This window comes from Manis pentadactyla, chromosome 7 (genome assembly GCF_030020395.1).
Source record: "Manis pentadactyla isolate mManPen7 chromosome 7, mManPen7.hap1, whole genome shotgun sequence".
Classification (NCBI taxonomy): Eukaryota; Metazoa; Chordata; class Mammalia; order Pholidota; family Manidae; genus Manis; species Manis pentadactyla.
This window is the reverse complement of record NC_080025.1, coordinates 78,806,850-78,834,058: the sequence shown is the minus strand read 5'-3', so window position 1 is coordinate 78,834,058 and position 27,209 is coordinate 78,806,850. Positions and strand designations below refer to the sequence as shown.

The window sequence follows — 27,209 nt, the reverse complement described above, 5'->3', positions numbered from 1 at the left end:
AGCAATATCTTTACTACTGTAAGTTGCAGAATTGGACCTGAAAGATAGAATCAGGTATTCTATTTTGTTAAGATTGATTTGGGAAAGACTTGTGATGTCTTATTTATGACAAAATTTTAAGACATCAATTTTCTCTGAGTCATGAGGTCAAAGATGAATTGTACCTTCTTTGCATATAGTCTGTATTATTTACATTTTGATTAAGCATTTTTCTGTAACTGGGAAAACTATTAAAGCCATGTTCATACTCATTTTTACAAATATGCAGTAAAATCCTGCTTATATATAAGAAAATGTGTCTGAAACTGTGTTTCTATATTTGTAAATGGTTTTGTGGATTTTTTGTTTTATTTTTTTTGAGTGAGGAGGTTAGTGTCTATGTAGATGTACCTATACATACAAAGAAAAAAATACTGGAAAAACAGAGACCAAAATGTTAATAGTGCTTACATCTGAGTGGTGAATTTGGGGTGATTTTTAAATCATTTTCTGTATCCTATTTTAAACTTTATTGTTGAAGCATAACACAAATAAAGAAAAGGAGCAAAACATAAATGTATAGGTCAGTTATCACATATAATTACCCATGGAGTCACCAACCAGGTAAGAAATAGAACATACCAGTACCCCAAAAGCTCCTCTTGTCCCCTCCTTCCATCCCTCGTCTGTTGAGTTCTAGCACTATGGGTAAAGTTTCAACTGGTTTTGATGCTGAAGTAAATGGGACCATTTAATATGTACACCTTGGGAATTAGCTTCTTTCACAAAGCCTCTCTTCGTCAATTAGACACAAGTCTTTTTCAGATTGAAACATGTAGAATTGTCCCAATTCTTAACAGCATCAAATACAACTTACTTTTTTGTTGTATTGTAGAAATCTAATTTTTGCTTCAAACCATCCCTAGACTCTCAAGTTCCAGGGCCCACTGAAAAAGTTGATTTATGTGCATAGATCTTCAGTTTATGATGGGGTTCCATCCTGAAAAACCCTTCATAAAGTTAAAACTATCACAGATGCATATTTTAGCCTCACAAGACTCAAGAAGGCAAGCATGCCTATTATCATGATCCTCATTTTTTGAGGTGAGAAACAAAGGCCTGGGAAGGCCAGACAAGGGGCCTAGAGTTTCACACAGAATTGTGGGCAGAGGTAAAATAGGATTCCAGGCTCCTGTCTCATAATCTGGACCCCTCAGCAGCACCAGTAAGAGAAAAATATGCACAGCCTCTGTCCTCTCACGTGTGAAGAACACAGCCTGGCCTTCTGTGGCATAGTGGGACACCCAACAGATCCCCTTCTTGATTTATGAAACAACAGTCACCCACAGGACCAAGGGGTAAGACATCTGAGGAAGCTCCTTTGGCCTCTATTGAGCAAAGAAGAGAAAAGTTTGGCTAATTTTAGCCTCTAGGCATGTGTCTTCCCAGTCTCCTCCTGTCAAGGAGTGCGGTGGGCAGCCTATTTCACAATCTCCTGCCCTTGCTTTCTGTTGTCCCTTCCTTCCCTTCCTCCCTTCCTGTTTCCTTCCTTCCTAACAAATGCTTACTGAAATTTTACTATGCACCATCCACTATTATTGGTACTTACTATCCATCAGTAAATAAAATAGACATGACCACAGCCTGCTTGAAATTTACAGACTAGAAACTAGGGTCATTTGTAAACAAAATATCCCAGGAATGGTAAGTATTAAATGCTTAGGCAGTGAACCTGGGCCAAATGAAGAGATAAATGTTTGATCAATGAATCAGTGTTTGAACAGATGAACAAATGGAGAGATGGATTGACTGACCTTTAAAATTTGAACTCAGATTCTCACTATAGCAAGATAATTAGAATTTTTTTCTGATTCCTATTTTATATTCCTATGGTAGTGTGAGTGAAAAACATTGAGAAGAATTAGACTAAGTCTGTCAGTCAAAAAATTTCATAAGAAAATCAATTAAGTAGCTCAAAATCATTTCTGTACTTCCAGAAAAAAAAAAGCAGCTGCCTGATGATATTTTTAATTGAATTCAGAAGCTATCACCTATGAGAACGTTTAATTTATTCTTACCCAGTCAATCGAAAACAATTTAAGCAAAGCAGAATCTGTTTTCTTCTAAGTTGCAACTGAGCTGAGAACGGTCAGGCCAAGTTTCACCCAGTGTGAATTTCAGCAGCCAAATGATAAACACCAGTAAAAGAAAGCCTTTTATAGAATGCCAGCAGGACTGCTTTAACCAAGTTTATGCTACTAGGCAACAATCTAAGAAAATCAATATTCTGTTGCTAATTACCCATCCAAAAGGCTAAAGAGGAAATGGCGGAAAGAAGCAATCTTCTTAATAAGTCCCCCATTACCTGGTCCTGAATCATTTCTTACTCATGAAAGGATGAACACATAAGTTTCAGAGAATCCCAGTTCTCACTGAAGTGGGGAAAGAGAGACTGTCTCCCTAAATGGCCTTAGTGATTCGGTGTAAAGGCCTTACCCCAATACAGTACATTATAATTGTAGTGGGTGAAAGTGACAGACAGGGAAAGCTTCTGGAGGCTGAAGTGGTGGGAGCTGCCAACCCCACATTTATATTAGTACTGTCAGCCACACTGTAACCTGGCCCCTACTGGTTCATCCATTGATTCATCACATCTGTATAAGCCAGAAAAGCTTACAGTCTAATGTGGGGTCAGATGAGATAAAGGTACACAAGGAAACAAGATCCTCAAAGATAACTGTGACTTGAAGAAAATTTCCAAGGTGATGTGGCAGAGAGTAACTTGAGAAGCTGTATTTAATAGGGTGGTTAGGAAAGACCTCTCAGAGTAGTCTTTGGGTGTAATGGTTTGAGTGTTACCAATGTTCAATCTGCTCTTTTTAAATTGAGCCTAACCTTGCACCTGTCACATTAGCTGACGTAGACTCTCAACAACTGGAAGCTTACTCTCTTTTCCGGCCAACTAATGGTGAGTCTGTGGAAAGGAAGAGAATGGGGAAATCATTACCACAATGGCTGAAATAAGCCAACACTAGAATACAAGGAGAGAGCTCACTTCTTCATAACTGTGGGGTAGGCAAAAAATCCTTGAAAGACTAACTAAGGAAACAAGAATATTAAAGAAATAATTTAAAATTTCAATTTCATCAAATTTCAAAGCTTTTGCTCTTAGAAAGACAACATTTAAGGAATGAAAAGGCAGATCACAGACTAGGAGAAAAATACCATTTGGGAAATGCTAAATTAGTTGATCATTGTCAGTTTGGAGGGATGTTTCTTCCAGCTTTTAATCATCATTATGTATTTTAAATCTCAAAAAGGGTGATTTAGTATTTGAACATGCTACTCATCTTCAGCTGCATCTTGCCAAGTTGACATTCCATTCCGTTTTCTCCCCAAAACAGTTTTCTAGGGTTCTTCTCTACAAGCCTGGTCCTTTACTCTATCCTGATAAACAAAATTCAGCCAAATGGCAAAAACAGTATTGCCAGCTTTTCAGATGACACAAGTTTTTTTTTTTTTGTTGTTGTTGTTGTGTTAAGATACACAATCCTATAGAGTTTGACGGTGAGATTGATGGGATTTTAAGATTTTCTATTGGGTCTGAAAAATCAGTTAAGTGCATATATATTTTGTGGGGGACAGGGAAGAGCAGGCTTTGGAATTTTAGTTGACAATAAATTCAACTAAAAGTATAATGTTGTGGCACCAAAAGGTAGTTCATCTCTAGTCTACACTATTAAGAGAATGGTGTCAAGAACAATAAAAAGTAAGTGAACCACTATGGATAAGTGGCACTGGAGACCTACAGGATGGTGGCAGTTCTAGGAACTGTCCAAATGATGTCAAAGGAAGAGTGTCCACAGTCTGGGGGAAAGAATACACAAGCACGATGGAATTTTTGTCCAAATACGTGGGGAAGTTTCATGGAATGTCATTAGGCATCTTGACTGTCAGTTTCTAGACCTATTTTTAAAAACTCTGATTGTACCTAACTAGATCTATCTTAATCAGAATAAAGTGTTCACAGAATCCACAGGAGTGGGAGGATCAGGTTCAGAAAGGGTGGAGGGAGCTCTGAGACAGAGCAGCCAGAAGCCCAGCAGGGGTCACACACAGGAGAAGGCTGGTCCTGCCACTGTCACTAATGATGGATAACCAGCACCTGCTTTTTGCAGTTGCAGCATTGACTCAGGATTCAAAACTGCATTAGGAAATGTTTAATGAGTTGGACCAAAGTCATGTGGCTGGCCCTAACTGGACTTTTTTTGAGTTCTTCCAGAAAACAGAACTAGCAGTAATGAGATGGTTGTTGGTCTGTGACACTGTAAAGATGTCCCTGCATAGGGAAGGAACTTTTACAAAATGAACTGTTATCAAAGATTTTCCTCAATGTGGAAAAGCAACAATTACTCAAAATCCTTAGCTGAGAACTTTAAATTCTATAATGGGTCAACAAGGAGATTTTCAGGAACGCACCTGAGAGGTCATCTTCAACAATAATTAATCTTTATTGACATGAAAACAGGGACCTAGAGAGAGCAAATGAGTTTTTTTCCAGGGACTCTCAGTGAGTAAGTATCAAAAGAAATGTAGAATTAAGAATCTCCATGCCTTCAATCCATCCTCCTCTGTTATAAAATATGCTTCCTTTTCCAACTGAACAATATCACTTAGTGATATAAATATGTAATTTGCTGAGCTCCCCACATCTGTTCATTGTTGTTAATAGAATTCATGTGAACACAGGAAAGTATATTCATGTAGGGAAGGGAGAGGAGCTTAAGTGGGAAGGTAGAAACAAGATGAAAAATCCACTCAAACCTAAATGAATTAATTTTTCTATGACCTCTAATTTACCACCATGTCCTTGGTTTTTATGCTAACCTTTTCTGGTAATTAAAGTTTGAGAGTTTACAGAAAAACAATGCCTTTGACTATTAGCAAGACCTTAGGAAAATGTCACTGTGAAGGCAAATTATTTTTCATCTGCTTAGTAAACTTTTTGACTGATGAAAAATCAATACTTCAGCAAGTCTTGCAGGTGTTGTTTGTCTGATATGTCTCCTATGTCATTTGAAAACAACAGTTTAAACACTACTTTAATGAGAAAAATTGCCCATGGCTGGTCTGGTCTTACCTTAAATGGATTTGTACCTGATAAGAGACTGATAAGATGTTTGCTTGAAACCTTGTTTGAAGGACAAATCCATTATTTGTTGCCACTTTTTCCAAGGTCCTGGAGAAATTTGCCTTAAGTATTCCTTTGATTGCCAACACATAGCAAATCTTCTTTTCTTGAGAAAGAAGGACAAACACAACTAGTCACTAGTTTTGAGCAATTCTTTCATAGATTAAAATATTGAAAGTAGTGGGTTAAACCATTAGCATTCTCTGAAAGACATAGTACATTATATTAGCTCTTTCTCTTCAATGTAGAGGCAGAAGAAAATGAAGGGTTTCCTCAAATGCTGTATCAAAATATCAAGGTAAAATGTGGAAACCTCAGTCATTCAGATGCTTCATGTATATACCAAGTAACTCTGTGACCTCTCAGGTTCTTTCAAATGGATGAAGGATATAGATTCTCTAATTGCTCCCATCCAGAAACATAGCGTCCCTTCTCAGCCAAGGAAGTAGCATTACTCAGAAGCACTCATTAAAAAAGAAAATCAAATGAAAAATAAGAAAGAAGAAGAAAGGACATTCATAGATAGGGGAAAGGAGGCCAGTCAAAGATTGGAGCCTCTCATCACTATTACTGCTCTCTCCATACAATCTCTGAGTTCATTCTCTAACAGAGACTTGATGGTCCTCTGTTCTGCTGCTTAGCATCTCCAGTGGCTCAGCACCTTCCTCCCAGAGTATGAACCCTACTGTTTGACTGATTTTAAGCACTGTCAGTGACAGCCTGTTTCCCACCCCAAAACACCAAGATTGGAAGGGCTATCCTGGCTTCCCCTAGCTAGCTCAGTTTTCTTAGAGGGGAGCTCACACTGGGCAAGGCTCCAGCCAGACTTACAAGCAACCAACTACCTTCGCATTTTAATTTTAGCAATAATTCACCTTGGGCTGTTGGTCTTGATCCCTGATGATTTAAGAGGAAATGCTCACACTGAACTAACTGGGAACCATCTGGGAGGAACACTGTTTGCATAGCACTTTTCAAAATAGTATCATGGCAGGCTTCCCAATTCACAGCTACAACATCCTGTGAAATCAGCAAAACTGTTAAAAAGCCAACAACTGCTTCGAATTAGAGCTCTTCTGCGGGGGCTCAGGCAAGCAGATCTTTTACTCCTAGGACCTGGACTGGTGGTCTTCCCACCTCATGATCCAGATAGATTTGAAATAAAACTTTGACCCCCAAAAATCTGACTTGTCACAGCATGGTTTTTTCTCTTTTTCATTATAATGCTCGTTTTGCTCCATTAAACTGATTTCATGATTCACTCATTGGTCACAACCCACAGTCTAAAAAGCACTGTTCTAGAGCATGGAGAACTTCTCTCCTAACCTGGAATCATTTCAAGCAGTTATGTTTCAAAGACTCTAAAGCAGTGCCATACATGAGACCCACTAAGACTATAAAAATTGAGATGGGTGGGCCCCCCTCAGCTACAGATTCTGATCCAACTGGTATTAAGCATCAGTCACTTGTGAAATCTCTCTGGGTAATTGTAGTGTGCAGTCAGGACCGGACCCCATTGCTCTCCTCTAGAACAGCGAATAGGGAAACCTACAAGTTTCTTTATTGCAATACACTTTCTAAAATAATCTCTCCTTGTAAAGTTATTTTACGTGGTACAGATTTGCCAGTCAATATGTTGTTTATCAGTTTGCCACATTCAGTACAGGATGATCTTTAAAGCACTTTACAATCTCTGTTTTTCCACTTGAGCAGCAGAATTCCTAAAGGCCCAGGAGTCCTGAACACTTGGCCTCTTGCCTTGGACACAGGGTCGAGGCAGGCAGTGGGTTATTATAGAGCCGCCTCTGGTTGGGTGACCTCTCCCCTAGTGAGCTTTATTTCTATGAACAGAAACCAGATGTCTGAAAGCTGATGCATGGAAAAGGACTGCTGTTCCAAAGCGGTGACCCTTCACCTACTAAACTTCCCCTTGTTGACTCCACTGCCAGGCGCCAAGGCAGGACAGCCCTGGCTGTGGGCGTGGGACCGACCTTTCACCCACATAGCCAGCACGAGGCCTAACATTTGCGTAGCTTCTTTTAGAGGGCTGTTCCTCCTTCCAACACCATGTTGTTGAAAACTGTGCAAGGCAGAGAAAACCTTAAATTTTATTTTTAAACAAGAAGTGAGTCTACATATTAGTGCCAGTAGCAAAGGGAACAATCCCTATGTTCTAATACACAGTGCATTTTGAGGTGCTTTTTTGAAAGAAGGGGAGGGAAGATCCCAGTGTGAGAGGGCTGGAAGAAAGAACAAAGAAGAGGAGCCCCCTCTTTTCTCTGGACTCAATGCTAATTCCTGAAGCACAGCCAGGACACTTCAATCAAAACACAAACATGTTTCCCAAATTCAGCATTGCCAGATGCTTAGCTTTATATTCAAAATGGACCAAAAAGGGGAAGACGTGTGTGTTTGTGTGATTATTGTTAAAGCAAAAGACAGACTACTTATTCCACTGGCAAAGTGTAACTGATGCTCTCTATATAAAGGACATCAGATAAAAAAATATCAGTGTCCTTGCAGAAACAAGATGTCAAGTTTTTATCCTCTCTTTGGTTTGTTTTCAAACTGTTTCACAGTTGCCTCTGATTTTGGCCAATAAGACAAACAGGAGATCTTAATTCTAACATGTCAGAAGGCTAATATAAAAAAACCTCAGCACTCCCAAGACCTAGAAGAGTAGGTAGAGATTCCTGTTTACACTGAGACTTAGAAAACTTGGTTTCCTACTAGCTTTGTGACTTGGGCGACCTCATGTCTCCTCTGCCACAGTTTTTCCTCTGCAAGAGCAAGTGTTGGAGTAAATGAATGATTTTCATGCTTGTTGGGAAAGTCTCACTAAGGGACAGTTTTTCCAAATAGCAGGCATGAGGCTGCAGGCAAAACACGGAGGTGGCTTGGAACCCCCAGCCCAGGAATAACAAGGGGTTGCATCTGTTAAACCTGCTTCACTGATTCATTCATCTCTACAGTGCTGTGTGGAGAGGAATCCAGGTGCCAAACCAGACCAAACAGGAAAGGATGCGACTACCTGTTACTGGTGGTGTCAGCCACAGCTGGAGAGGGAGGGACTAACTGCTTGCACAACATATACTTGTTTAAACTAGTATTTTCAAACAGACACAACATGCTAGTGTGACATCTGGCTATCTGTCCTTTTATTGCTCAGCATACAGACATATAATGCACTGCATGTACTAACAGGTTAGTACACATGAACTGACTGAATGAACTAGGTAGTGAGGCATGTTTGTATAACTGAATTATCCCATTTTTAAGTGGTTTAGTCAATGGTATGTTGCTACGATTTTGACTGCCTCCTGCACTGGGTTAAGCAAAGAAAGCATAAAAGGCAGTGACCTCTGAAATTTGTCTTCCAGGGGACCTGGTGCCTGATTATGTTTCTTATGTTATCTAGAACACCAGAAAAGGTCGTTTCGGGCAGCTAGTCACTGCTACACAAACCAGAGCTGGACTGGGAGTTTTCCAGATAAGTGATTTCCATTTGGATTCGGTATGTGGCAGTGGTGGTAAGGGGTCGGGGTGGAGATCAGGGAAAGAAATTTCCTGCTTGGTATACTCTCAGGAAATTTAGGCAACGATCAGCAATCAGAGAAAAGGAACAAGTCACAGAAATGGGGGCAACTTTCAGCTGACTGAATCTCAGTGTCAGTCCACAGAAGACAATGGACAGGAATGATAAGGGAAAGAATGGGCTGTTTGTGGGCTTCTCAGTCCTGGAGTCTCTGCACCTCTTGTTATGTCCAAGGGGGTTAGAAATAGAGGGCAGGAGAGCCTGACCCAGTGCCCTGTCCTCATTTTGCCTTCCAATTTGGTCAGAAGCCTATTTTGAACAGATATTTGCCAAATCTTTCTGCCTATTTTTTTACAACTTCTATTTCATTTCGACTTTTGAAATCACATTTATTTTCCTTATTATACACATGCTTTCTTTTTTAACATTTGGAAAAGCACAAGAAAAGCAAATGTAGTAATACTGGTAATTCTAACCACCCTTGGATGTACTGGGGTATTTTCCTTATACATATGCTTATGCATATGTTTGTTCATATAATATTCAAAATATTAACCATGTATGTTTTCCATTAATATTTCTTATTACCAAAGGACCCCCTCTTTCATTTGGGTAGCTGGACCATGGCTCATAAAAGGCAAAAATACTTATGCAAGTTTGGGAGATCTGCTTTACTGAGGAATTGAGATACATGTTTTCTTTTTTCTCCAACCCACAGAAACTATGTATGGTTTCTGTGATCCATCCACTAACCCTCTCTTAGAGTTCATCTGAGTTGTCAAGTTTCCTTCAACTTTTATTGTCTTTTGCATCTCCAAAACCATAGAATTTCTTATTATTTGAGAGGTAATAGTGGGACCCTTGATGTGATTTATTGCACATATACTATGCTCCAAACTCCCTCAGGACCTGGGTCTTTGAAACTCATTTCTATAGGAACAGAGCAAGAGTAGAAATGGGATCAAGCAGACAGGCCTGATTCAGGCTTTTAGAGTTTCCTGTGGCCCACTGTAGATACAGTTAAGACAAAGAGTTACTGAGGAAGATGGGGACTGCGACTATGGTCAAGTATGCGTCAGAATAAAATGCTGTCCACATTATCCAAGAACAGACAGGGGTGCAGAGAAAAAGAGAGAAACAGACCCAACCAGGTCTTTTGAATAGGAATGAGGGATGATGGAGCAGCAATTTGCATTAACCAGCAATCTAGGACCAGATTTAATGAGAAAGATCTTAACGGATGCTAGTATGGCTAGAGGACACCAACCACTAAATGTCCACCTATCCTGATACTTTGGGCTTCTATGAGTTCCTGGAAATACGGATGCAGCCCTAGCAGAAAGAATGGTAAAAATCTCACATTAACCAGGGGGTCTTAGAATAGACATTAAACTGACTTTTAGGAAAACAAAAGAAAAGAAAATGTCAACTCTTGCATAATTTGCATTTATGGACTGGAATTTGTACCCACTCTATATATTTACAAAGAGTTAATTAGGGTTGGTTCACCAAGTGAGTGAAACAGAGAGAGTTAAGAGTTTTCCCAGGAGTATAATTATGGTGCTGGACCATGGAGTTCACACTGAATGAGAGGAGACATAGAGGAATAAAGGAGGGCAAAACAGGAATGTCAGTGAGTTTGAGGTATTGCATGTGAGATGATAGTTGGGTCAAATACTCTAGGAGCATGAGAAATGGTACACAGGGAGATGTTTTTGATGTTTTGGAGATGGTGGTATTACTTGTGAAGGCAAGTTCTAAGGTATGATCATGGGAATGGGTAGCTGAGGTGGAATGCAGAGAGCTATCGATAAGGTGAAGAGAGAAGAGATTGATGAATTGAGGAGTGGAAGTGCAGACAGATCTTTCACATTAAGGCTGAAGTCCACAAGAATAATAACAGTATCATACTGTTAAGGAAGTGGCCAGGTACTCCACAAAGGGCAGTGATAAAATGGAGTAGTTGGTGATATTGTCTGCTGCCTTATGTTCAAAGTTCCTGTCCTTTTAAAGGAGAATGGGGGAGGAATGTTTTGAGTGCACAGAGGTAACCAGTAAGGTGTGGAAGGAGGAGGACACCCATCTCACCTGCAGGCCATGAAAGACTGAGTTGAGGAGAGAAGCTGCCTACACTTAAAAGGGTGCATGAGAGATGGTGTCCTCAAGTAATGAGATAAACAAGGGCAAATAAGTGATGGGGAACGACCTATCCCAGAGCAGCATATTCCATACACTGTTCATTAGTCAAGATCTAATACTGGCTTTAGTGTATAAAGCAGTGAGTCACATACCATGGAGAATATAATATGGAAGTATAAAGAAACAAGTGAGAGTTCCTTCTGCCACACTCTTGCAATACCATGATTGTTTGGTGTAGTTCCTTTCCAGACTCTTTACATGCATTTATCAACCCATATTCACATATACAGTCTTTCTTTTTCTTTTTGTTTTGTAAATAAAAATTGGACTATACTATATACATGTTGGTCTGTGACATGCTTTTTACAATTAATAAAACACAGAGGACAGTTTTCTAGTACAGATGTTAGTCTAGGTCCCCTGGTAAGCAGATGCTGAGATAGGAGTGCAAGAGGTTTTGGGTTTTTGTTTGTTTTTAGGGTTCTTGTTTGTTTGTTTGGTAGAAACAAAAGCATACACTCATCAAGTCAGTACCTGTAAAACATGTTCTTTGGCCATATTCATCTACTCTAGCGAAAACACATGTCTCATAGAGCAGTTGCCATCAGGGCTACAACTTTCTGGTTTATAGTGGTCTCCACATGAAGTCAGTAGAGACACGATGGAACCACATGTATCTCTGGGTCACATTTGCTAATTTTTGAAATAGTTCAGCCTTCTTTATTACTATTTGTTATGGTGATCTGTGATCAGTGATTATGACTTGCTGAAAACTCAGATGATAACGATTTGTAGCAATAAAGTATGTATGTATGAAACATTGTTTTAATTAATTTAAAGAAACAGTTTTTCCTTAGACATAATGCTATTGGAAATTTAATAGACTAAAATGCTTTATTATGATCTTCACTTTATTGCCATGGTCTGGAACTGAAGCTTCAAGGTCTCCAAGGTAGGCCTGAAATTGTCTCCTTGGAACATGTCCCTACAGGTGAAAAATTGAATAGGCATCTCTTCAAGGGTCTTGATGCACTTTGTCAAATTGGACCTGCCCAGCCCTCTTGCAAAAGCGTGACTTGCATTCTTAAAGCTCTACCAGCAGCCTTTTGTTGTCAGATTTTGCCAGGCAAGCTGGATAGAATTCATTTAATGCCCGTTAGGATAGCCCCTGAAAACTTCAGGAATCAGGGGCTTGCAGCAGGGATGCTGTGCTCAGCACTGACAGGGAGAAATGTGGTACCCTTCCCTCTCTATTAGCACAAAATCCTTTGATAGTCTTCTTTAGTTTACCTTTACTCAAATGAATGCACAGATTTGTCCATACCCATTGCCCCCAGATAATTCCCTTTGCTCTACTTCTGATAACTGAGTCACCTCCAAGATCTGTGGTCAGCCTGAGAATAGAAGTACCACTTTCTTTCCAGTCACTCCGTAATCATGGAAATACATAGCCTCTTAGTCAACTGTGTAAACAAATTTACTTGGCTACTCCAGCCCAGCTACCATAACGTTGCCAATTATAACGATTCCTATCACAGAGAAATGACATAGAAGAATGTAATGCACTGTGAGAGTAACCTGCTAAATATTAGAATGGCGACATGGAGACTAATGTCTGGTGACCTCAGTTCAATTTAACCCTTAGTCATCTCTGTGAACATCATGTGACTTCACCTGATCTTTGATCATCCTGCAACACACTGGGCAGAAGTGCTGGGAAAGCCAGGCAGAGAGCACACTTACTGGGGCTTTCCTAAACTAGACCTGGCTATCATGCATCATTTACATTGCTCCTCCTCTGCAGATTGAAGACTATAATTCTTTATAACGTATTTTTGCTATTCCTGATCCCATACACACAGTAGAAAAGCAAATGCCTGCTTTTCTTTTACTTTTGATCTTAGGATGTAATCCAGGAAAAAGAAGGGTTTGTTTTTTTTTTACTTTAAATATACTTCATCAGAGAGAGTTTTATTTAGCTTTTTGGCCTCTCAAACAAATTTTTCCCCACTTCATCCAGCTTGGCAAATGTGTAATAAAGGATTCAGAGTACAAAAATAAAAATCACAGTGGTATCCAAAACTATTAGATACAATTTGGAACTTCTCCCATCTTTCCACAGTTTGTGTAAGCTTGAGTAGCGACAAAGTTGGGTAGGAATCACAGAGATGATTCAGACATTGTTCCAGCCCTGATCTCTTTCAGGGGAGGGGGTTCAGAAAGGAACATAAATTGTTCAATATAATGTCATAAGGGACAAAGACCGTATTTAGAAGGAAGAAGGAGAGGGAATCAAGAAAGATTTCTAGCAGCACACAGTTTGTGCTGCACATTTAAAGGTTGAAAAGAATGTCTTAGGCAAAGCCTTGGATTAAGGGCATTGTATACAGGGGTGCAGAGAGAGCAAATGCTCTGATGAGAGAAAAAGAGAGTGAGTCAAACTGACAAACTGATCCGTTTTTAATAGTATTTTTAATTAACAGATTTAAACCTACTGGAGAGAAACAAATTGATGGCCTTTTATGGCAACAAGAAAAGTACATGTATTCTGGGAAGCTCCTTAAGTCTCCGCAGAAAGAACTTCTAGTTCCTGACATGTGCTGTTCTCTCCTGCAGAAAACACTGGGAAAACTCTAGGCTGTTTGTTTCTCTCGCTGTCCAATCGTAGAAAAGCTCAGACTTTGGACGCAGCTGATTGGCTACTGTAAAAGTCCTCTCTGAGCAAGAACCAATGACACCCGGCGCCTAGATTCTTGGAAATACTTTCCGGCCAGGAATGCGTGGCATTGGGAGAGCCCCTTACTTGTAAACAAGGACGAGTCTGGGCGGGCCCCAGCCCACGCGATCAGCGGCCCCGTGCCAAGTGGCTGACCTAGAGCCCAGAGTACCTCCAGATGCGTCCCGTTCGGCTTCCTCCCACCCGCATTCTCCTCACAGCCCCGGGCACTGGTGCGAGGCCACACCGCGATCACCGGGCCAGGTCTCTCGGCGGGTACCGCGGCCGGGGGCGGAGCCCAAAGTTCTGATTGGCACCGCCCCAAGTCCCGGACGCGCCTCCTAGTCTCAGAGACTCCTCCCCGTTGGGGTTCGGGGGGAGGGTGGGGGGAAATGAATAAAACTACGCGAGGGGGCCAGTGGTGGCAAGGGGCAAGTCTGAGTTTCCCGCTACTCGCTGCTCTTCCGACTCACCCGCGGACTCCTCTATCCCGAAGCAGCCCCGGCCGGCGTGCACAAGCCCGCCAGCACACAGGCCTGTCCGCCCCATCCTAGAGCCCAGGCTCTGCTCCCCGCAGCCTTCGCCCTTCAAGCCAGCCCCAGCCCGGGGGGGCATCAAGATGAAGGCTGCCCGCTTCGTGATGCGCAGCGCCGGCTCGCTGAGCGGCGCCAGCCTAGTGCCCCGCGAGGTAGAGCATTTTTCGCGCTACAGCCCGTCCCCGCTGTCTATGAAGCAGCTGCTGGACTTCGGTGAGCTGGGACGCAGGGCGCTGGCGGGGGCGCTGGGGCTGGGGAGCGACCTTAACTTTGAGCCTCAGTGCGGGGAGGGCTGGGCTCACAGCTTAAAACTTCAGGGGTCCCCTTTCCTGCTGAGCCCTGGAGCCTTGACTCAGGCGCACCTCGCCTTTTCCTAGACCCGTTTTCTTTCTGACAGTTAGTTCCTGCAGGTCAAGGCCACTTGCAGCCCCGATGATGCTGGATGGTTTGAGCTCATCTTTACTCTTTTTTCTGTCCAAAGCTTCCAGTCAAAATACTTTTTGCCTCCAGTCACTATTTAACAAAGATTTAGAAACTTTATCTCCTCCCTTACGGCATAATACTTCTTGGAGAAGATTCCTAATACTGTAAAGTGAGCCCCAGGTTAATTGAGATTTTACCCTTTAGCTACTATGTACCCCTCCATAGGGTGCATCTCTGTGTTTCTAACAATTTTCGTTGTCTCTTTACCGTTACAGTTTCCATATTTGCATTCCTGCCGAAAATTTTACACACTTTCTGCGGCAAACTTTCAGGGGAAATTTCAAGGATTTAAATGTGGTATTATTTATCACTAGTCTGGAAACATCATGACTCCTACCTGCCCTCTTATTCCCCGGCTCCAATTTCATATCTAGAACTCTGTGAACGATGTCTCATTGACATTGTTGTGTTGACTGAGCCCGGCATTTTTTTATGAATACTAACTGCTACTAGATATTCTGACTTCTTGGAAGCAAATCCTCTTCAAAAAAAAGAAAACAATTGCTATTTTGATCTTTTTTAAAGAAGAAAAAAGAAAAAAAATTATCTATGAACAGTAATCTGAGGGTGAAATGCAATGTTATTATATGTGTGTGTGTGTGTATGTGTGTGTGTGTTCAATAGATTGGACAATTAATGCTATTCAAATGTATCATTTAGACATATTTTTTCCAAAAACTAAATAAATGTTATTTACTACAGGTTCAGAAAATGCATGTGAAAGAACATCTTTTACATTTTTGCGGCAAGAATTGCCAGTGAGGCTAGCCAATATCCTGAAGGAAATTGATATTCTCCCAGATCCATTAGTAAACACCTCTTCAGTGCAATTAGTTAAAAGCTGGTAAGTGGTAAACTATTCTGAAACAGTGGATACTGTCAAGACAGTTATCTGAGTATGAATTCTAGTATTAACATCATAATTGGAAAACAGGTGGTTTGAGCAATAAATACTTTTGTGAGATGTAAAGTATTTTTTAACTGCTTTAGAGTAAGTCATCATAAGTGCAGTTATAAATCTACAAAGACACATTTTTTCCCTGGAAAAAGTGGATCCTTTCACAATACAGTTTTTATTCTAGAAGAAATATAAAAGTAATTGACAGTTACAACTTTAGTTTTGTATTTTAAATAATAAAAGACAGCATTTGATCTTGCAAAAAGAATCCTATCCTAGAAATAGACAGGAATGACTACTATTTAGAGAGGGCCTCATCTTTTTTACTTATAAACAATTAACAGAACAGGCTCTGAGTTCAAATCCTGCCTCTGCCTCTATGTGGAATAATTGGCAAATGACTTAAATTCTCAGTGCCTCAATTTCCCCATTTGTTATTGAGGAGAATAAAGTATATGCCTCAGAAGGATATTTAAGTATAATTAAATGAGGTAATCCATAAAAAACCACTTAGATCAGTACACAGCACATAGCTGACACTCAATAAATATTGATTATTATTGTCTCATTTTACAAATAAGAATACTGAGGCTTAGAAAGGACAGACAACTCAAGAGAGCAGATTTTCAGAGACCAGAGCCAGGAGGTGTGGGAGGCAGATAACTCACCAGAACCTCACCCTAATCCCCTGACTGCACAGCTTTTTGTTCTTTAAGTCAATAAATAAATGTATTATATACTTCTTAAAGATTTGCTGCTTTCGAGACTTCTACTCACCTATGAATAAATATAGTCAGAAAAAATATGAAGACTTTCTTAAAAAGTTGTTTCTAAATGCCTTTGCTGTAAGAAAATGAAAACATTTGCCAAACAAAACAGAATGGAATATGGAAGAATTAAAGAAACATAAATTTTCTGTTAGAAAGTTAGAATGTAAACATAGCTTTCTTCTTTTTAGACATACTATTCTCTAAATATCTTGTAGGAAAGTTTTGATTTTAAACATGATACTTGCTTTCTTGTTTCAAATAATTTGAAAAGCACACCTGTCACTTTCCAGGTACATCCAGAGCCTGATGGATTTGGTGGAATTCCATGAGAGAAGCCCAGAGGACCAGAAAGCATTATCAGAGTAAGTTCTGCGCATTAGAACAAGTGTCGGAAACTTTGACTATTTCCAGACATATCCCTAAGATTTTTTTGGACCTAAATTAAAGGAGCTCCAATTCTGAATAATAAATAATTAATCCCTGAAAATGACCAGTTTGGGCTTGTTGGTTTTTTCAAAAAATGATAAAGAATTACGGCTTTGAAAATGATACTGAGTATGAACAAGCTCAGAGGATTTTTTTTTTTAGGAAATTTATTTTACTATCCATTTGGTCAAATGATTAGATTTATTTGCAGGAGGATTTACATATTACATAATACTAATACATATGAGTGTCATTGGGAGAGTAAACAATTCTTTCAGAGTAGCTGAAGTTTCTAGCTATAAGAATAAGAATTTTTTCTAAATCTGACAGGAAATTTTGAAAGTTTTTTTCACAAGGCATTCTAAAATCAACTTCGAGATTAATTCGTTTTTAAATTTTTTTTTTTAAAGAAAAGGCTTAATAAACACCTAGAATGAATGAATATACCAGTCACCTAAGCTGGCATTTTCACATGTAAGCTAGAGGCAAAATAAATCAGTTTATACTATCTCCTCTACTGTAGTCAAATCTGTAGTGAGACCTTAACAAAGCCTCATCCAAGCATTTTATTGTTTGTTTAGATAGGTACTTTAAAAAATGCTTTAGCCTTCTTTGAAGTAATCTAAGGAGCATAAGTGAATGAAACTTATTTGAACTTCACTAACCGTAAATGTGTTTTGGGCTAGTTTTGTAGATACTCTCATCAAAGTTCGAAATAGACACCACAATGTAGTTCCTACAATGGCACAAGGAATCATAGAGTATAAAGATGCCTGTACAGTGGATCCAGTCACCAATCAAAATCTTCAGTATTTCCTGGATCGATTTTACATGAACCGTATTTCTACCCGGATGCTGATGAACCAGCACAGTAAGTTAGTTCATCGTGGTCATGAGATATGGATGTGGGTATAAAATATAAGCCACACTTTAATTAGATGCTTCATTATTCGGTGGGTCATGTTCTCTCTTACTGGTAGTTTAAATTATCATCCTGATTTGTATAACATTTTTTTTTGTTTTTATTTTTTACAGTTCTTATATTTAGTGACTCCCAGACAGGAAACCCAAGCCACATTGGAAGCATTGATCCAAAATGTGATGTGGTAGCAGTGGTCGAAGGTAATTTCTGGATTTCTGATTTCCTTTATTGAAAATGTACACTATATGACTAACATATCTATAGTTAAGGTGACTTGCTGAGTGAATTTATATTCCAAGTGTTCTATGTATTTTTTTTATAAATATTGTTCTGAAGATCCTTTGCTACTACACACAGTAAAGATCAATTGAAAATTTTACTTGGTACAAATTCATGTCATTGTTATAAAAAATCTTCTATTCCAGATGCCTTTGAGTGTTCAAAGATGCTTTGTGATCAGTATTATTTAACATCTCCAGAATTAAAGCTCACACAAGTGAATGGTAAGCTATAAATAAAATGTATTTTAATCTGGAAAATTCATTGTTCTCCCAGTATGATTACTTCTTGTAAATAGAAAGCAACTTCTGCATTCCTTTTTCCCCTTCTGAACTTGCCTAGAATTTGTACACATTTTTTTTTCTGAAGCCAAAGTTCTCTTTGGCTCAACTCAACTGGGAAGTTCTAATTAAGCATATTCAGTTGCTAATAACAATTCATAAAGAATGGTTTGAATCAACAATTTGGGATTTAGAGTAGTAACTAAATTCTACTACCTTAGATCAAAGAATGACTGCTTACTACAGAATGTGAGGGATAGGGAGGTCAGAAGTAGGAGAAACTCCTTGGTAGCAGAGAGCCTCCTAAAGTGGTTAGTCATAAGAGCTGGGAAACAAAATAGATTGTACTATAAGAAATAAGCTGGTCACAGAGGGACAAATACTACATGATTACACTTAAGGTATCTGAAATAGTCCAACTCAGAGAAGAAGTAGTAGAATGGTGGTTGCCAGAGGCTGGAAAGAAGGGGATAATGGGGAGTTGCTATTCAATGAGTATAAAATTTACTTACGCATGGTGAATAAGCTCTAGAAATCTGCTATAAAACATCATGCCCACAGTTAACAATACTATGTTGAACACTTAAGTATTTAAGAAGGTAGATCTCATGTTAAATAATCTTAACAACAACAATTAATTGCCCTAGTGTAAGTATATACTATTGTTTTAGAAGCAGAGCATACTTTAATAGCTTTCACTCTAGTGTCCCTTAAAAGATGAGCTCTCCCCACATGGGCTGAAGTGATTAACATGATGAATGCAAGGCACTATTTTTATTTTATCCCTTTTGCTTCGCAAAGCAAGAAAGTATTCTTAAATTAGAGTAGCCTTCTAATTTGAATTCAAAGTAAACATATTTTCCAAGTTTTACAGGAACAGTGTTTATTAGTGGTGAGATATAAAATCAAGTTGCTCAAATTAAGAGTAGCCTAACTCACAGGTTATGAAAGTGTAAATGATTGCTAAACTAAAAATAAGAGTACAAATAAAGATTGGAAAACATCTCTTAAGCATTAGCAGCATTGTTGCCTAATACTTGTAGATAAACTGCTTGGACTGTTTGATAACATAAAGAAGGAATTGTGCCAGGCCTTGTGTTTTCTGATTCAAACTTTGCCAAGGCCTGGAACATCAAAGAATAATACTTTTATTTTTCTTCTCAAACAGTATTAGGCAGTTTTTGTTTCTCTGTTTTCTTTAGACTGTTGGTGGAATTGAAGCATATTTAGTGTACAAGATTTAATGTTTGGGGTGATAAAAATAAAGACTAATCAGTTGTTATTTTCCCATGCATTCAAAATATGAAATTATAGCTAGCATTAATTTCAGTGTTATACTATAGACACTTACCATTTATTTTTTCTTCTTAAAATGAATATAATTTTAACTCTGAAATGATCCAATACAAAAGTTTTGAAAATAGAAACAAATAATCCATGTAATCTAATTTAGATCACCCTTGTTGCACACATTAAAGAAATGCAAAATTAATCAAAGAGCACGAGGTAGCAATTGTAATAGCATTTGGAAAATAAGCCAGTTGGGTTTACTGTTTAAGAGGGAGGGTAGGATTTTGGAGTGAGGAGGGTAGGGAGTATTCTTGGGGATGAAGAATATCTATTAGTTAAATGACATAGAAGTTTATTTTAATGAAATATTTGTTTACCAATTCTAAACAAGTTTAATTTTTTCTAGGAAAATTTCCAAACCAGCCAATTCATATTGTTTACGTTCCTTCTCACCTTCATCATATGCTTTTTGAACTATTCAAGGTATGACACTCCACAATAATTGCAATTTTGTGTTTTTTTTAATGGTAGCATTTTTATTTTTTATCATTTTCCAGTAAATAGGAGCCACACTATCTTATCCAAGCATGCTCTGTGCTCCTAACAGAAAGAAGCTTCAGTTAATCCTTCTTTCTGTTAGGTTACATGTCATTCTTTATTTCATCAGCACTCTTTTGAGAATTCACCATATTATTCATGATGTATCAGTGTTCCCTGTTCCCATTATTTTTTCAGGTGTCCAACAAAGCACTAGTAATTCATACATTTATTAAGGAAGGTCATGGGGTGAATGCTTCAGTGAATGAGGCCTTGTTACCTCTACTCCCACAAGCTGGTTAGACTCCAAATCCAGAGTTTCAAGTCCAGAATTCTTGCAGGTAGCAGGGTTCCATCCTAAGTCTAGAAAATCCTCTGAGGATAGTCACTTCCTTCAATGATCAACTTTAATGTGCATATACATCACCTGGGGGTTTTGTTAAAATGAAAATCCTGATTCAGTGCATCTGGGGCCTGAAATTCTGAGTTTTCAATTAATTAACTGGTGATGGTGGTGGTCCACAGTTCACACTTTTCTCTAGCAAGACTGGAGGGCAGTGCTTCTTGTACGTACTTCAGGATGCTTTCGAACGACTGGGAGGTGTTGTTAAAAACACAGATTCTTAGGCTTGGTCCCAGAGATTTGATTCTCGAGGTCTGGGAATTGGCATTCCTAAGAAGCTTTCAGAGGATGTGGGTGTTACTGGTCTGGGGAAGCCAGGTGCTAAGAATTGAATCCTGTCCTGCTCCTAAGGAACAGACTGAAACTCTGTACTTAAAACAAAACATAGAAAAACACCTGAAGCATTTTGATGCTTCCAAGAGTCCCCTGAACATGAGGAGAAAGCCTAACAATCATGAAATCTGCCTCTTAATTCTGCTGTAACTCTTCTCAGAACTCAGTGTTTTCTAACATAATCTAATGTCAGTGTGAGGAGCTACTGACTGGGCTACAACATCTGATCTGTTTTGTTTCACTGTGGCTAATGATTAGAACTTAATGTTGTATAGAAACCAGAAAGCAAATAACCTACCAGAAGAAGGTGAGAGAGGAAAGTGGGTGAAAAATAAGCCAAAACTTTACCTTATGAGATTCATCCAGCTGTCTGAAAATGGGAGTTGTTGACTGTACTCTAAGATAAGTTGAATGGTCAAACTTATAGTTATTTTGCCATCATTGGTAAAAGTTAAGATGATGGTCAAATGCAAGTTGAAATTTAATTTAGAATTATTTGCTATCCTTTTATATAGTAACAACCTTTTCCCAGCAAATTTTATAAAAGCTGATAAATTGGTTCAATGATTCACCGTTCCTTTGTTATGTAATAGTCTTTGGTGCTTGGGTGTGAAATGTAATGGAAAGAGAAAAGAGAGCCAGGGAATGAACTCTAAAAACCAATTTCTACATTTAAATTAAGCTTACAAATAAGAACTTGACAGCCAGCAGAATTGATTTTCCATTAGACATTACTCCCAGGAGCTATATAACATGGTAAATGAATATTTTTCATTACATATCCTGTATGACACATTCATAAATGGCTATTTACAGAGCTGTTTTACTACTAACTTAAAAAAAATAGGAACTTTGAATTACCCTCTGTGCTGTTTTTATTTTAAACATAAAAAGCAGTTATTTACTGTCCCTCATTCTTCTGCCACTGAATTCCTTATGGTTTTGATTTCCTTAGAATGCTATGAGGGCAACAGTTGAGCACCAGGAAAACTGGCCTTCCCTTACACCGATTGAAGTGATTGTTGTCTTGGGGAAAGAAGATCTGACAATTAAGGTAACCATTGTTTTTTCTTTTGAATCTTTCTCGAGAGAATTAAGAGTCAATCATAAAGCTTTCTGCTTTGAGCAATAGATCGAAGTGATATATACCAGGTAACTTTTAAATGAAAAAAAAAGTCATTTTCATATAAACAAATGCACTTTGTTTTTAATGTGTAGCTCTGATGACTTGTTGGTTTGTTTCAGATTTCAGACAGAGGAGGTGGGGTTCCCCTGAAGATCACTGACCGTCTTTTCAGCTACACGTACTCCACGGCACCAACACCTGTGATGGATAATTCCCGAAACGCTCCCTTGGTAAGACCCATTACGTGGCTAAGTCCATCCCAGCCACCTGCTTCCAAAGGGAGAGCAAAGATTACAAGGAACTATTTAGGCAAGTTAATCACTCTCAACTGGGCATGCAGGATATGAGAAAAAAATAAGAAAGCAAGCTGAGAAGGGTGACAATTATACATGGAGTCTATGATTGGCAGGATGTTTCTCTAGGTTCTAGGACATCAGTATAAGGGAGGAGAAAATGTCCCACATTTTGTATTTCAATGATCACATCCACCTGCTGACCAATAACCGATCTTTTCCCTTTAGGCCGGTTTTGGTTATGGCTTGCCAATTTCTCGTCTCTACGCCAAGTACTTTCACGGAGATCTGAATCTCTACTCTTTGTCAGGATATGGAACAGATGCTATAATCTACTTAAAGGTATCCTTTATGTTCAATAGAAAAAATCATATTTCTGAAAAGATTGCTGCTTCTACAGTCCTGAGTTCTGTGGTCCACAGTGAATGCCCCAAACTGAGTTAAAGCAAATAATGACCACAAGTCATTCTATTTTCTGTTTGGTATGTGTAGATATACTATTTAGTATCTAATATGGCAACTTACCAAAAAGGAAGTGGGGCCTCAAGTAAAGCAAAACTGCTTCTCAAGAAACATATTAGTTTCCGAGTGTAGAGATGTTCATAGGAATTTTTTAAAGCAACACCTCTAGGCATCTGTGAGAATAGTGGTACTTTGTCTTAAACTTGTGGGAAATATATTCTAATAATGTTTCAGCCTAGAAAATAACTGATAGCAAGATACTCAAGACCTTAAGTTGACCTTATTAGAAATCCAAGCAAAGAAGAGCTGATTGCTCATCGGCTGTCTGTGAGGTACCTGGCATTTCCTGCCTAAACTTTAAAACTACATGTTTTTCTAGTACTGATAAAGTTTTGATTTATTGATTTGCTCATTAAGGTCACTGTCCTGATTCTGTTCATCATTTGTCAACTATTTTGACTGAAAATATATTTACATATATTAGCCAATAAAACATTGAAGTTCTAGGCTCCCACTTGGTGCAAGGGAATTGTTTGCCAAATGGCCTTTGACCATCTGAAATAGTCAACACATTCGTTTCTTAAATGAACAAAAGTTTTCAAAATATTGGTAAAGATTCATGTATTATAGATTTATAGATTTTAGTAAATTAATAGTACCAGATTAGGACTCTCCTTTCTCCTGGATACAAAGGTTTTGCCTGGAAAGAATAGCTTCAATGTTCAACTATCACATCAACTATATCCAAACAAGGGACGTGTGTAAATATGGAACACAAATTCTATTCCCTAATTTATAATTACAGATATACTACTTCAGCCCCTGTGGGATAGAGATAATATTTATTTTAAAAGTTTTTTTTATATAGTGACTAGCTTACTGTGGGCTCTGGTGTGCTCTTATTACTTAATTAATTAAAAGAATATATTTGAATGTTTGAATATTCACCTCTGAATTTATTTTGAATAAGCACTTCAAGGACAAATAATGCCATGAATAATTTCATTGGTTTGGTTTTTTCCCCCCTCTTCTTTCAGGCTTTATCTACGGAGTCTGTAGAAAAACTCCCAGTCTTTAACAAGTCAGCCTTCAAACATTACCAGATGAGCATTGAAGCTGATGACTGGTGTATCCCAAGCAAGGAACCAAAGAACCTGGCAAAGGAAAAAGTGGCTCTGTGAAGCGGGACACCCAGGACACTTCAAGGGATCAAAGTGGGTCTGTACCAGGGCTGCTTCCTGAATGTTTGGGTGTGAACTCGTTTCCTCAAAAACAAACAACAGCCACAAAAACTCCTTGGTCAGGACACTGGTGCAAAGAAGAGCAGAGCTCACATCTGTGATTGAGGAGAGCACAGTCAGCGCAGGACTACGGAGTGAACAGACCGCCAGATGGTTATTTTTAACCTAGAATAACTCTTGAGCTTATATCAAATCCTGAAGAAGAAATAAGCCTCAGTTTTCCATCTCTTTATGGCCAAGAATGGAAAAGAGAGCCAAGTGAAGATACGAGCCAGCAGTCTCACTAGACTGATATTTCAGGCCTCTGGTTGATGTCATAAGATATTGGTGTTCATTAAATATCAAGTGTCAGTATATTAGTATTTTCCTCCCATTTGAAGGATTAGCATTTAGTTTATACTCTATGATTATAAATGTATGTAAATGTACATTTCATATATATCTGCGATCTACAGAGGAAGAGCTGGTGATAAAGTATGTGCTGGTGTACAAAATAACATTCACTTTGAATGAGGAGGAATGAGTAACTCCATTATACTTAATTCAAAGTTGCAGCCAAGACAGTGGACCTATGTGAAAACTCAGAAGAAAACCTTTTCTGATAAATATAGCACCTTTGTTATGCTGCTTTTCCCGTTCATACTTCACATAATAAATGAACACTTATTGCCAGGTGCCTACCTAGTCTTGGGTGAATTTTAAGATATGCACTGAACTCAGGATGTTGGCAGTTGAAGGAAGAGAATTGCCAAAATAACAGCAAAAAAATCTCTCACCTTGCTTTGTTTATAAATGAAATATTAGATTGGAATAGCCAGTGTTAGGGAAAGAAAGCATACTTTCAGAACCAGCTCAGTAGGAAGAGTTGTTCTCTACCCTGCAGTGGTGGTAATCCAAAAGCATCCATGTTCTAGGCCTAAAAAGATATATTTTTGTTATATTATATTCTCTACACTCCCACATTAACATGTCTGTAAAAGAAATTCCTAATTATCAAATGGTCAAAACATTAGAATTCAAGTACTTCTTGGAATATTTTTTAACAAATAGCTTGGAAAAGATTTTCGTGCTAGGATGTTTTCATTTGTGAATAACTGAATTGAGAGCTAATGTATGAAACCTATAATGCATATGAAACTTTTGGGGAGTTAGAGTATATGAAGGTTGACAGGTCAGTCTAGCACATTAATTTTAGAAAAGGAATGAAAAAACAGAAGAAAGGAAGGGAAGAAGAAGGAGGCAAGAAAGGAAGGAAGGGAGGGAGGGACAGAGTAAAACAGAAGGTAGGCATCTTGCTATATTCCTCACAAAATTAGTTTGAGAAATGATTCATATTTTCGTGGACAAATGATTGACAAGAGGATGAAGTGGTCTTTTTCAAAAGAGTGTATCTTCCTTAAATGGTTCTCATTCTTGCAAGATAACAGGCTTTTATGAGACAATAACTTATCTGTGTCGAATTGATGTTTAAATTGGGATATAGAAAACACTAGAGTTTTCCATATTGTAAAATAATCAGTACTGTCTACATGATGAATTTTACATGTGCGTTTAATTTTGTCGTGGCCTAATGTACTTGTGGTAGTAGCCATAGAAGCCCCTAACTGTTTGTGTGCATTTCAGATTTTATCATCAGGGGTCCTAGATAGTGACTTTTCTTGATGGGACTCTGGCTCGTGCATTTATTGAGCATAAAACTAATTGCAATAGGCTATTTGGCATTTCATTTTTGACTGAAATTTAAAAAAATTTTGCATGTAATTATGTATTTACCAAAGATTTAAAGCAACTGATTAATTAATTAACCCAAACACTGTGAACTATCTTTAAAATTATAAAGAAATGTTGGTATCTCAATAACATCAGCCTTGTAAATGGAGTTCTATGAAATAGAAATAGTCTACATTGGTACTTGGGAAATCTGTGGAGGCACTTTAGGATTCTAGTGGATGGATAATGAATATTTAGGTCCACTGAAATTATTGATGTATATATTGTGTTTTCTTCTAGGCTCTGTACAGAGAAATGTGATAATTTTTATAATAAATATTTTGTATTATAATAGTAGATGTAGTCTTTTGAAGTTCTTTTCTCAAATTCATGGCAAAGTACTAAGAGGAATTTAAGGTAAATGATTTCCTCCCTTTGCATTCAAGCCTAATTTATCTATATATTGGGTATAGCCCTTTAAAAGTGTTGAAAGCAACTTAAAATCTTAATTTTTAAACAAAATAGAGCAGTCCAGAAATTTCTGATTATCCTTTGCTTTCTTGTGTATGTCCCAATAACATATAGTATAATGTGTTTATCTACATGAAAATATTCAAAAATCACTTTTGCAATGCATACATTTGTTACCTTTTTTGGTAGAACTAAAGTTACTCTTAGTGACTGTATTTAAGTAACAAATACAGCGGAGTACTAAAATAATTGCCTGGATAATTTAGTTTCCCAGACAACTTCTGGATTAAATATCTGAATATTACTAAGATAGAAATGGGATAGATTACTAAATTAAGTGGTGGCATTATTCATCTATGCTATTTTCACACTATCTTTACGAATTTAATTCTTTATCTTTAGACAGCATCCTTTGCCCACTTCTATAAAGTCCTTACTGGCAAAGTTTTGCACATTAAAAAAGAGGGAGGAATGGGAAGTGGAGGAAGTCAGGAAGGAAGGAGGAAAGGAAGGGCAAGGGAAGAAGGGAAAGAGGAATTTAGAGTAAAGTAAAATTAGTCAAGTGAGCTTGCCATAGCTAAATTCTAAAATCTTGTCAGAATAATCATATTTAAACAAAAAATGCCACTAACCTGAGGCATTAGGCCCCAAGGAACCTATACTAAAGCCCATCAGTGACTGTCTACTTGACTGCCTTCATCTCTTCTGTCTGGGAGGTACCGTGCTCTGCGTCTAAAGGAAGCACATGGGAACATGTGCACACATGCAAACACACACATGGATTTAGCTGTACGTTTTCCTTGGATTTATCTGCATGGGGGCTAGGGAATTAGTGCACTCTATGGGCTCAGCATCTTTATCTACATTTTCATAAAATATGACTTCAAGTCCCATAATTCTCCATGTATGCATATATATTGAAAGCCAGTAGCCTGGGCATTCCCCCTGACAATTTATTTATTCTCCTACTTTAAGGCACGGCATTTATTCTAAGACATGCAAATGTACATGGACTCTCCAGGTTACTTTGATCTGTCCTGGTGAAAGAACTGAGAGGGACTTTCATAACTTCATAGAAGCATGGGCACTACAAGCAGCAGGATTCTGCCTCCATTTGTATTCTATCCAAAGATCACTTTTTACCTTACATCCCAGTTATTTAAGCACTCAACAAACATGCACTGGATA

At 38.3% G+C, this 27,209-nt stretch overlaps 1 protein-coding gene and 1 long non-coding RNA gene across 2 annotated transcripts in view; one reads left to right on the top strand and one right to left on the bottom strand.

The window, feature by feature from the left end:
- Nucleotides 1-13,845, bottom strand: part of LOC118917073 (uncharacterized) — a 38,462-nt gene extending 24,617 nt beyond the window's left edge. Inside the window, exons 1-2 of the long non-coding RNA XR_008998493.1 lie at nucleotides 13,733-13,845; nucleotides 857-979 (exon numbers count right to left, since the gene is read on the bottom strand). This is a non-coding gene — a long non-coding RNA (uncharacterized LOC118917073). The remainder of the gene's footprint in view (nucleotides 1-856; nucleotides 980-13,732) is intronic.
- A 157-nt stretch (nucleotides 13,846-14,002) lies between these two features.
- PDK4 (pyruvate dehydrogenase kinase 4) lies at nucleotides 14,003-25,907 on the top strand. The gene is made up of 11 exons (XM_036894547.2): nucleotides 14,003-14,309; nucleotides 15,282-15,423; nucleotides 16,538-16,609; nucleotides 17,360-17,544; nucleotides 17,709-17,795; nucleotides 18,021-18,098; nucleotides 19,852-19,928; nucleotides 21,674-21,772; nucleotides 21,964-22,074; nucleotides 22,366-22,479; nucleotides 23,637-25,907. The coding sequence occupies exons 1-11, from the start codon at nucleotides 14,180-14,182 to the stop codon at nucleotides 23,778-23,780; spliced, it is 1,239 nt and encodes a 412-aa protein (XP_036750442.1). The 5' UTR covers nucleotides 14,003-14,179; the 3' UTR covers nucleotides 23,781-25,907.
- Nucleotides 25,908-27,209: the final 1,302 nt, after the last annotated feature.

What these genes read in the sequence shown, in the direction of transcription:
- PDK4 (XM_036894547.2), top strand. Translation starts at nt 14,180, where the DNA reads ATGAAGGCTGCCCGCTTCGTGATGCGCAGCGCCGGCTCGCTGAGCGGC. An exon ending in AAGAAGATCTGACAATTAAG is followed by an intron (nt 21,773 to 21,963) that starts GTAACCATTGTT and finishes GGTTTGTTTCAG; the next exon opens with ATTTCAGACAGAGGAGGTGG. An exon ending in ATTCCCGAAACGCTCCCTTG is followed by an intron (nt 22,075 to 22,365) that starts GTAAGACCCATT and finishes TTTTCCCTTTAG; the next exon opens with GCCGGTTTTGGTTATGGCTT.